Consider the following 11875-nt stretch of genomic DNA (forward strand, 5'->3'; position numbering starts at 1 on the left):
TTGAACTTCAGAATGTTCCAGTGTTCTTGAGAATACATCAGAATGTTCCAGTGTTCTTGAGAATACATCATAATGTTGTTCCGTTCTTGATGATCTTCATCTGGCTTTATGATATTCATATGGGTTCATGATGTATGAATGAAGACATGAATTTCTAGGCTTATCATATGCGTTTCATATGATTTTCTGGGCATTATCTATAAGCAGTGGTTTTTCCACTTACATCAGAATGTTGCTGAATAATAATTTTCTAGATTTGCCTTGGAAATTGTGCAAGATAGATAAAGTAGATTTTGCATCTTCATTCCCATGCTTTGAGGGATTGTTTGGTTCATGTACAGTATCAAATCCCAAACGTGTCTAACTCTGATCGAGTGAGACAAGATTTCCTTTTTGCTTTTTCTTTTTGCTTTTCACCTACTGTTCTATTCATAAAGTAAGCATGTGCAGAGCTGAACATTCTGATCATCAGAATGTTCCTTTTGTTTCACTTAGGATGATTTGTAAGACTACCATTTGATGTAATCATATCCTAATAGTGAAACAACAATGAAGAGCAGTGATTGTAACATCTAGGATGATATTCCCTTTTGGAATATTCCTAGTACTTCAATGTTCATAGTCTTAAATGAACATTGAATATCCTTTTTGACATTAACCTTGTAAATGCCTTTATTGCTTGATTGATCCATACAAGTGTACTTTCCTGAACATTTATTCATGTCATGTGTGCCTTGCATGCTCTTGATAATGTTCTTAAGTTTCCGAGCTTGTATAATAATAACCTTCTGAAATCTTCTTGAACATTCTAATCTTTGAGCAACATTCTGATCTAACTTTATGAACTCAGAGTTAGATCATGAATTCAAATGTCCTTTGATTTCTTGTATCTTGGTATGATTTAAACATTGTTCATGTCTTAGTTAAACACTCAAGAGCACAAGTTAAATACCAAGAAATTAATCAAAATCCATTAATTCTTTAATCATAAAGGTTTATTATCTTTAAAATTATTTAGGGATTTTACCTCAACAAAATTCTCCCCCTAAAATATATCCCATGCCCCCCCTATACATCTGGACAAACCAAGGGATGTCTCATACGCCAATGCGCCCCTCTCATGCACCTCTGCGCTTTTAGATGCCAATTTTTTTAACAATATGCTCCCCTTTGTTACAAACTTTAGGGGAAGTCCTTTAAATGGTTACTTGATGAGCTACCTTATTCCCGTTGAGTATTGTTTCATGTATAATGTATCAATTGGTTACATATTATGGTTCAACGTTTTTTGTTGTATTGTTTAGCTACTTATCATTGTTAGAGAAAAATGCTAGTGTAATGTTATTATCAGGGCCGTCCCTAAGAATTCGGAGGCTCGGCTCTGGGAATGAAAAGAGGCCAGTGATAAAATCAAAACGTATTTTTTTAAAAGAGCAATTTTCTATTTATATTTTTTAAAAGATAAATATAAGGTGCCGTATATATGCGGTACACCCAAAGGTGAAAATGACTACCGTATACATGAGGAACCCCCACCTAACACCAAAAGCAAGATGACCTAATTTTAATAGGCCTAAAAGACTAAAATAAGGGGACAGAAAATGGTTGGGGGTATTAAAAAAAATTGGAGGGCAGTAATACTAGTGGGTATTAAAAAAAAATTTGAGGCCCATGACTGAGGGAGGCCCAGCTCTGTTGAGCTGTTTGCACCCCCTCAGGGCCGGGGCCTGGTTATTATAAAATATGGGGAGGTTGAGATTATGGAGGAAGATGAGACCAAGGAGAAGAGGCTCATATGAGAATCTTAGAGATAATGTGTTCAATATACTTACTTATTGTCATATCAGTCCTTATACGTATTCACTTATTATCATTTCAGTCCCTATATCAAAAGAGTTATTGTGAGTATTAAGAGATTAGTTAAACGTCAGAGATTATTTTCACTAACAAAGTATACAATCAAATACTATTTTAGAATTGTGATACATTGATGGACTATTGTGAGTTATACATTCAAAGAGCAAAGTGACCATTACCCCATTTTCAATTCCCGTTGATTTAATTTTAATAAATAATAAAAAATATCTTATCACCTCTTCAGGGATTTATTTATACATCTGTTTTTTCCATCACTCATTATTATCTTCTACGAAAGACTAAAATATAAATAAAAACTAGATATAATGTAGTTTTTTTGTTGAGAAAATATATAATATAATTAAGTAATTATATATTGAGATGAAGGGATACATGTAACATATTGATTAGGGTCATTCAACATTAATTTAAATTTTATATGACTTCTTACAACTCCTAACCGCTAAAAAATATTGAAATAAAGTTAATAGAGCATGAATTTAATTTTTTACTTATAAAATGATCAAAAAGTTATATGTATTACATCTAAAGGAGAAAAAATATGGCTCAATTAATAATTTTTGTTTATGCTTTGATGGTTTTTCTTTCTATCTTTCTTGTTGAATCATATAAAAGTATGATATTTTTTTAACCATTTTCAAATTTTGTCTTATACACAATATGTTATCACCTTTTATTAACATATTTTTTTCTTATTTGATGATGCAGCTAAAACTCCTTGTAAGAGTCTCAATGATTGTCCAAAAGCGATAAAACCTATATTTGTGAAGTGTTTGGGTAATATTTGTCAATATTCTATTGGGAGGATTTAGTAAAAGTATAATATTGGGAGGATTTATGTCATAGTATTTCTACTTTTATTATTCAATTCATAATTTAATTTATGTTTCTTTAGGTTTTCAATTTAACTAGGCAAATACGCATGCTATTGCACACATTTGCCATGTTAAGTGATGGTAAACTATGAAATAAATAATATATTTGATTAATTAAAGAAGAGTAGTGATATTTGAACACCTCTTTTGGGACAACCTTGTTGTGTTCTCTTTTTATTGGTCAAAAACAATATAGAGAGAAAAAAGAAGAGAGAGAATAAGAAGATAATGTGAGTATGAGAGATAAGGTTGTATAAAAGTTGTACAAAAATGGTTGTACAAATATCATTTCTCATTAAAGAAACATAACTTAAGGATTATCTGATGCAATTGAAATTAAAGAACATAAATAATAGAAGCTATATTTTTCATTGAACGACTATTCTCTTTAAATGTGATTGGATTGTATGATTATGGTAATCATGATTAAGTTTTGAATATATTAGAGTTATCCATGATATGTATGATGGAGTTTCGACTAGTGTGAGGATACATGATGAGTATACCTACGATTTTCCCATAACAAAAGGATTATACCAAGGGTCAACCCTAAACCCTTACCTTTTTACTTTAGTTTTGAATGCACTTATGAAACACATCCAAAAGTTAGCATCAAGATGTATGCTTTTCACATATGATGTAGTCATGTTTGGAGTGTCGAGGGAGGAATTGAATGGGAGGTTAGATACTTTGATACAAGCCTTTGAAGTGTATAACTTTCGCCTGGGTAGAAGCAAGACAGGGTATATGGAGTGTAACTTCAACAAAAGGATAAGTAGTTCTACCATGGAGGTGAAGGTGGGAGGTCATAAAATACTCCAAATTACATGGTTTAAATATCTTGGATCCATAGTACAAAATGACGCATAAATAGAAGCAAGTCTAAATCATCATAATAAAGTTGAGTGGTTGAAATAGAGAAGAGCCTCAAGTGTTTTACGTGATAAGATATTGCCTCTAAAGTGTAAAGGAAAATTCTATTGGACAATAGTCATGTTGGAGATGTTGTATGGTACAAAGTGTTGGACGATTAAAAACCAACATGATACTGACTAGGTAATTAGAGAATTTGGATAATATATTTAAATCCAAAGAACAAGGTAATTAGAGAATTTGGAGCGAAAGGTGGTCAACTGCAGCTAGGTTTTGGGTGAACCTTATATAATCAAGGTTTTCGAATTACGTAATCCGAAAAATCCCGTTACTTTTTCCGCTTTTTTTAAAAGTAGGACTTTTGGAATATATAATCTGAAACTTGTATATTTTTCTGGGGTATATAGTCCGAAAGGTGTTAGACGCTTCTCTTGTCCAGGATTGAACGCAGACATAGCCCATCACATGTTTTGATTGGTTTCGGATTTCACAATCCTAAACGTGTCCAGATTGTAAAATCCAGACAAAGGTTATTTTGGTAAAGTGTGCAGGGTGCGCGAGAATGGACAAGGGTGGAAAAAGTAATAGTCTATAAAATATGATTTGTAAAACTCCGGCCAAGGCAACTAGCAATGTTCATTAGCTTGGACCAAATCAAAGATAAATGGAAATGAAGACGGGAGTTTTACAAATCCTATTTAATACTAATCTCCTATGTTGGCTCTCATTCACTAACCACCAATATATTTCCAGAAAACACACATGCTCACATCCACATTTCCATTTCTCACTAAATTCAAACCTTCAACTGTCTACCTTTGATGAAATCCATTGACACTAACTTGATGAAATCCTTTGAACAAAACGGTCTAAAATCTGCCAAAGATAAGGTAGATTTCTCCTTTGGTATCAATATAAGATTCTAATAAAATGAACACTTCTGCATGCAGACATAAATATGATAACTAAATAAAATATTTTTCCACAAATTTTGCAATAGAATGGTTGTAATTTTCAATTCTTTTTACATGTTACAAGTGTACATACATGTCCTTAAATACATTATATGTGTGTGATTAGTGCTTTAGTTACAACTTAAATGTGTTGATCATCACCTAGATCGAGATATTGTTCTAATTAATCAAACTCAATTCATACAAATGGTTGGATAATCACTTGATTTTGCAACTATGTTTGCAACTTCCGGTAGACAAAAAATCAATGAATTGAACATTGTTTTCCTTGTTCTTCAGTTCCATAACATCTTGATTGACTTCCTCATCATCTCTTCTAGCATTATCAGTTACTTCACTTTTATTGGAATCTACTTGAAGAAAATCATAGAACTCAATTGATTGACTTTTTTTATCTACAGTATCAAATAAACAAAATGAACATTTTCAATATCATTATCAATTCTTTCAAAATAAAATAAAATATCAGTATCAATGACCATTACAAAATAGGTACATATACTAAGTTAGTAGTTATGAGTTGGAACTAATTAGTATTTTGATTCGAAATGGTCACAGTTCATTAATAGTCAATAGAGGTATATATACTGTGATTGATTGATCATTTTAAATTTTTGATTTTTAAACAACCATAATATTTGATTTTGTTTAAATTTTGTTTTTTTTTAATAGTACTTATTATATTGGTTAATAATATAGTTCATTTCTCAAAGAATGTAATGTTACACTACTTGATATTTTACCCAATGCATATTCTTTAAATTTGACCGTTGGATTGTAAGTTTATATCACATAGATCATTCACGTAAATTTAAAATCATTTGACATATTATTGAGATACAACAAGATTAACGGTGTTCTATAAAAGTTCATAAACCATTAATCTTAGTGTATGTCAATAACATAAAAAATAATTTTAGATTTTCCTAAAAATTTACGTGAATTATCTATGTGATATAAACTTATAATTCATTGATCAAATTTGAAAAATATGCATCGAGTAAAATTATATTGAGCAATGTAACATTACATTGGTGTAATTTCATCCCTCTTATATATATATATATATATACACACACACATGCCATAAAAAATAAAAAATAAACTGATTTTAGTTTTCTAACTTTGATGCTTCATCCGTATTTTGTTTTAGTCAAAATGAAAGTTGCAATTATTTCTTCTTCCCACGTCCATTCTCTAATAAATGTGTGGTGAATAGTTTAGAGTTGGTTGGGATTTGATGGAATGTATCAATATCACAGTAGTGGAGTTTGATCATTTTTCGCAACATGCAGGTTTTACTTTAGTTAAAAGGAGACTGAGTTAGAAAGTTAGATAAGTTTTGGCTTGTTGTAGCTTGGTCGTGGTTGTTATGAAATAGAATAATTTTTTAAGAGGGTATGAGGTAGATTGTAATAATGTGATGTGATTGCATAAGTTAATTTTTTTGTGACTAATAATCTTAGGGCTAATTGTTAATCAAGTAGGGAGGGTACAAATATTCGACTACTTTTTATAGAGCTGACCATGTGAAGTGTCTTTGATCCATGTACTTGATTTAATGAGTTAGGTTTTGTTTGGGAGTTTGGATGGAAATGGAAGGAATGGATTTATGAGGTGAGAAATATAAGGGAATATTGAGAAATTTTTCACATTTTTTTGAAAGTGTATTTTTTTAGACAGTGATAAATGTCTATGATTAATATATTTTTAATTTTAAGAATATTTTAACAACATAGGTTATATTTGAAAAATTCATACAAACCTTCCCAAACTCCCCAAAACTCTCCTTCAATCCAATATTTTAGTTTCCTAAACGGGGAGGGTTTTATATTTTGAAGAAAAATAAACCCTCCAAAGCATTTTCCTTCCAATGTCCTTTATTTCTTCCACTGACTCCTTCCGTTTTTTTTTTCAAACCCTCTCTTCCCCTTCAAACTCGCAAACAAAGTCTTAGAAAAGCCATTGTACTTCATTTAATTTAATTTAATATATAATTTTGATTACAAAAAAAATTCTTTTAAAGCCCTGATGTTATAGTATTAATTTTGGATTTGTATTACAATTTCAAACCATGATGGTAATTGTTAACAATTCCCTTATAATTATATTATAGTGAAGTCATATATAAGAAGCATGAAAATATATGTACCTTGAAGCATTGTGGAACAAGAATTTGGACCATGAAAGTGAAACTTAGGAAATTGGAAAGAGCTATGAGAGACACGAGGGTGATTATGCTTTTCATGATACTTCTCAACAAAGGAGTGGAGATTTGTTCTCTCAAAGTTTGTTTGATGATCATTTGAAGAGAAAATTGTGTGATGATCAAGAGGACCTTTTGCATAGATCTTATACCTTTCTCGACGAATCCTCGCCATCATCACATGCCAATGATTCTTTACAGCGTTATCAGTCCGTCCGGGGAAGTGTCTTGCAATTACCGCCCATCTATTACCATGAATCCGATGAGAAGTTATAAGACGCTCTTCTTCTTCCTCCGTGAAAGGATTTCTGTTTATTCTTGGGTCCAATTGATTGAACCATCTCAACCTACAACTTTTCCCTAATAAAATTCATGACAAAATGAGCTTATGTTATAATTAATATTTACAAATTAAACTTATAAATCAAGGAATATGAGACAGATAACCTTATAATGTTGGATTAAATAATGTTTCTCAAGAAAATATCTTTCACTATGCTGGATTCTCTCTATGTTTCTCATCTTTTTGAAGTGTTAAAAAATGTAGAAGGAAAGAAACTCAAATTGTGTGCATGGGTGTAGGGGTAAAAGTGCAATCAAAAGCATGTGAAAACAAAATAAAGCATTTACTTGCACTTGTTATGCTTCTTACAAATTATTTTGCAATTGTATATACAGTAAAAATTTATATTTCGTGATATTTTAATCAAACCCTAGAAAAATATTTAATCAATTAATTTTTTGACCAAATTTAATAAATTAATTAGTAATTATATACCAATACACAGATAAAATCTGGCTAATTAACTTATATCACACAAATATTTTTCAAAATAAAAAACTTATATTACACAACCAGTTCCTAATTTCCTGAAATTATGATCTAGCTGTGTGTGTAATTGCAACATAATTTTTCTAATATGAAGCTATTATATGTATAAAATAAAACGTATTTATATTATACAAAACTATTAAAAATCTCTACCTAAGAGTTAAGTATGCTATCATTTTCTTGTATACATACTCCATGGTTGTTGAAATATTTTTTTTCTTGAATTTGTTATTTTTAGTTGAATGAATAATCACAATAATTAAGTATATGATCATTAATTTTACCTGATCTTCCTCGGAGATTTTCAGCTATGGCGTTCCAATTATGAGGTCCATAGCTTTCCACCAACTCCCTAAGCTTCTCATCCTCAGATGGTCTCCAATGGCCTCTACTACACATATTAATATATCTTCCTAGCTAAAAATAAGAAGAAGAAGAAGAAACCCTAATTCAAGAATAGGAATTATAATTAATTCAAGAAGAAGAAACCCTAATTCAAGAAGAAACCCTTCTTCTTGCTTTGATCTATATGATCAACTCAAGGCTATATGAAAATTAACAATATATATCAAAGAAAAGTTGAAGATGAAAAGGGATATATATATATAAGAAAAGGTGAGAGAAACAAGCTAACAATATTGAAGACAAGAAGTGGAAAGAGACATGGGAAGAGAATATATGGTGGGGGAAGATGGGAAGTTTTCCGTTAGAGAGTGGGAAGAATATTGATGCAAACGTTTTGGCTAACAAACATATATACATATAGATATTTAGATAATATAATATAAATCTTTAGTATATATATTTATTTATATTTATACATATCTGATGAAAGAAAAGAGGTTGCTTAGAGAAGCCAATTTGGTTATGCTTTCAATGTCTTTGCAAAGTTTCTAACCTACAACTTCTACTTATAACCCACCAAGCATGCATATTTTCCATATTTTATATATTTACTAATGAAATTTACACATATAACTATATATGATGATTATTTTTTTCAAATGGCCATGTCTTATATGTGAAATCAACCATGAATTACGTACGACACTTTGCTAGCATATATAAATAAACAAGCATCAATTTACATGATCACTGTTTTAGAAGAAAAAAAAATTAATTAACAAATTAATCAATGCACGCATACATATTTTCAATTGTTGTAACAAAAAATTCAACACATGACACATAATATTTACTCATGAGTCATTTTTGCATGTGAATGCAAAATGTCATAAATTCAAGGAATTATATAAAAAATTGATATGTTTTAGGTTTTGATTTGATAAAAAGCTTTCAGGCATAACTAACTACATTACTTAGCTTAGAATTCTTACAAGTATGAAATGGACTTAATACTGTTCCATTTATATTCCTCTTCATTTAAAAATTACTGTGCCTTATGAGTCAAACATCTGGTCTCTACCCTCTACCTTCTGTATGTCTCTCAACTACTTAATGAGTAATGACAAAATTAACAAAATAGAATAAAATATTGTATTTATATAAATTATTCCTTCTAGATGGATTCTTGTTAAACTATATAGTACAAAATAATCTTAGGCAGTTTTTCAAACTTTTTATATTTATGCTAGTAAAAATATTAATAAGTTTTATATTGAAGATAAAAAAGAAAATAAAAGAGAAAGTAAGAGAACAAAGGTGTGAATGTGTATGATTTGTAATGAGACAAAAAAGTAAGTGAAATAGAGAGGAAATATGAGTTAAAACTTATGTCAGAAAACGAAAACGTGTGAGAGTTAACAATTTAAAAATAAAAAGAAGAAAATTAGACAAATATATCATACTTCTCCTCAAGCTTTTGAAATAGCCTCCATGCACGATTGATCATGGTCAAGGGCGATACACTGATGTTTGTCTCACAACTCCAAGAGAAGTTGGTGAATGCCAAAGGGACCATAGCACCTCTTGGAAATACTACTAGAAAAAGCAAAATTAGCGAGGGAAATTAGTGACGAAAAAAATGATATTTCTCATAAATTCCTTGATTGCAAAATTTAGTGACGGAATTAGAGAGGGATTTCATGTTTTCCCTCACTAAATATCCCTCACTAATTTTTGTTTTTTTAGTAGTGAAAGGGTTTCTATGAATTTTCTTTTTAAATCGTGAAGATTTATGTAGTAGGGTTAACTACCTCTTGAGATATGATTCGATGCAAGTGTAAATATATTTTACTTTAACAATGAATATCAATATATTAAATTAAATTCGAGTTTTATTCCTTAATTTTTTTTTTGAATTAGCATAATATCATTGAAACAAGCCGAGAAGTATAAACGTGGGAGACGATACAACATATACAATGGATGCCAAAACCAACTACCAAAAGAGGCGAGGAAAAAACACCCAACAAAAGAACCCACACGCCCACAAATTAAAACTCTTAGTTGATACATTACGTTGGGAATAGGTCAGATCGGCTTACCGGGGTCTACGGTCTGGTCTGCTTAGGTCTGGTTTGGCCTGTTTAGTGTAGAGAGGCCTAACTTAGGCTTAGACTTCCAAAAAAGCTTGTTAAGTTTGATAGGCCGACATATTAATACATATCTATTAAAAAGTTTTTTTTTTTATTAAAATAATTGCATACTCATGAAACACTATTATTAGCTCCAAATTCATTGAGATTTATTGTTATATGCTTTTAGGTAGGGTTTAATGTTGTTAAAATTTGTTTGCGGTGAAAATAGACTTTTAAGTAGGTTTTAAGGCTTGTTTAGCCTATTTAGTAGGTAAAATGAACTATTAGATGACCTTAATGTAAGTAGTCTGAAAGTAAGCTTTCAAGTCAGTCTAGACTTTTAAATAAGTCAGGCTAGGCCAAGAAAAACGGTATATGATAGGTCATAGACCAGACTCAAGCTTGTAAATTTTTTCGTAGACCAGGCTCAAGCCTTTTAAAGTCAAGCCTTTTAAAGTCTGGTCTGACCTGGCCTACCTCACCACTATTTCTTATGTGGGGTTTGTTGGAACAAAATATGTTTCACAAAGAACCTTATTAAGTTTTGATGATAACAAGGTATTAAAAATTGTCAATTGGTTATTACTAATAATTGTTCAAGTGTACAGGACCAAAAACTACTCAAGTTATTTTGATAGGTCCTGGAAGAACAATGGAAAGAAAAAGAAATTCTGAGCATCTGAAGAAAACTGCTCCTGAAGCTCAACTGCTCCTGAAGCTAAACTGCTCCTGAAGAGATGACGTCATCAGAAGCAGAAAGTCATCAGAAGCAAAAGCTTTCATCAGAAGCAATATTTTCACCAGAAGCTATTTGATCCTTTAATCAAACTGAAGAGAAAGTTGCTGATTCTCAATTCAGTCTTATCAAAGAAGAACGAAGAATTGAAAGGGAGGTATCAACGGATATATGGAAAGCACTCTGCACTTGTCTCTCATTAATAGAGTTGACAAAGTACAAGTGTACAACCACTACCTCCACTACTCTGTTCTCTGTCTACGCTACAAGACAAAACAACAGCCATGCCTGCAGAATTTGTACACTCAAGATGGGAATGAATTTGAAGTTTATCCTTCAAAGGACTACACCCAAATCAGGCAAAGGATCACTGGTGGATAATCAAAGGATTTCAAACGACTCTTTAGACGTGCTGATTATCTCAACGTCTCTTTCACACCTCTATATAAAGGAGTGAAGACTTGAAGATTTGATATAGAGATACATAAGTTCAAAAGCGCCAAAACTCTGTCAATTTGATTCTACAAAGCACACTGAATTTCTGCACTGATTTGATACATCTTAGAAATTCAAAGTCTAGAGTCTTTTCTGTATTGTATTGTGAACACCACTGATTGTATATCAAGTGTTCAATTCAAACTCAATTCTCTGTATTTTTGTTTGATTAGAAGTCTCTTGCCTGCGTGCTTGAGCATTAGAAGTCTCTTGCTTAGTGCTTGAGCAATGGAAGACTCTTGCGTGTGTGCTTGAGCATTGTTTTGTGAAGTCTCATACTTTGAAAGTATTGAGCAGTTGTAATCTTGTGATTATAGTGAAATCTCCTTGGAAGTGCAAGGGGGACTGGACTACTTCCGTGTTGTGGAAGGAACCAGGATAACTGCCTGTGTCTTTGTCTTTCTTTTCTCTGCTCTGTTCTTTTCCGCTGCAATCTGACTCTGATCATTTCATCAGAAGCAATCAAACTGCTTCTGAAGTTTTATCAGAAGAAGAATCCTTTTTTTTTAAGAGAAAAAGAAAACAC

General features: G+C 31.3%; 1 protein-coding gene and 1 long non-coding RNA gene across 2 annotated transcripts; one reads left to right on the forward strand and one right to left on the reverse strand.

Annotated features, from left to right (window-relative positions):
• The first annotated feature begins 2337 nt into the window (after positions 1–2337).
• Positions 2338–3089, forward strand: LOC11416171 (uncharacterized). The gene is made up of 2 exons (XR_003012846.2): positions 2338–2492; positions 2587–3089. It is a non-coding gene; the product is annotated as an uncharacterized lncRNA (long non-coding RNA).
• Positions 3090–4601: 1512 nt separating this feature from the next.
• LOC11412666 (transcription factor MYB52) lies at positions 4602–8394 on the reverse strand. Its single transcript, XM_003620011.4, has 3 exons — positions 7923–8394; positions 6753–7166; positions 4602–4995 (listed from the first exon to the last, which is right to left on the reverse strand). The coding sequence occupies exons 1-3, from the start codon at positions 8035–8037 to the stop codon at positions 4799–4801; spliced, it is 726 nt and encodes a 241-aa protein (XP_003620059.2). The 5' UTR covers positions 8038–8394; the 3' UTR covers positions 4602–4798.
• Positions 8395–11875: the final 3481 nt, after the last annotated feature.

The sequence above is a fragment of the Medicago truncatula genome, chromosome 6 (genome assembly GCF_003473485.1).
Source record: "Medicago truncatula cultivar Jemalong A17 chromosome 6, MtrunA17r5.0-ANR, whole genome shotgun sequence".
Classification (NCBI taxonomy): Eukaryota; Viridiplantae; Streptophyta; class Magnoliopsida; order Fabales; family Fabaceae; genus Medicago; species Medicago truncatula.

Excerpts from the sequence above, each read along its gene's own strand:
- LOC11412666 (XM_003620011.4), bottom strand. The coding sequence starts at position 8,037 with ATGTGTAGTAGAGGCCATTGGAGACCATCTGAGGATGAGAAGCTTAGG. Across the intron at positions 7,167-7,922 it reads AAATCTCCGAGGAAGATCAG|GGAAAAGTTGTAGGTTGAGA; the intron begins GTAAAATTAATG and ends GAATTTTATTAG. Across the intron at positions 4,996-6,752 it reads TTGTTCCACAATGCTTCAAG|ATAAAAAAAGTCAATCAATT; the intron begins GTACATATATTT and ends TTGATACTGTAG.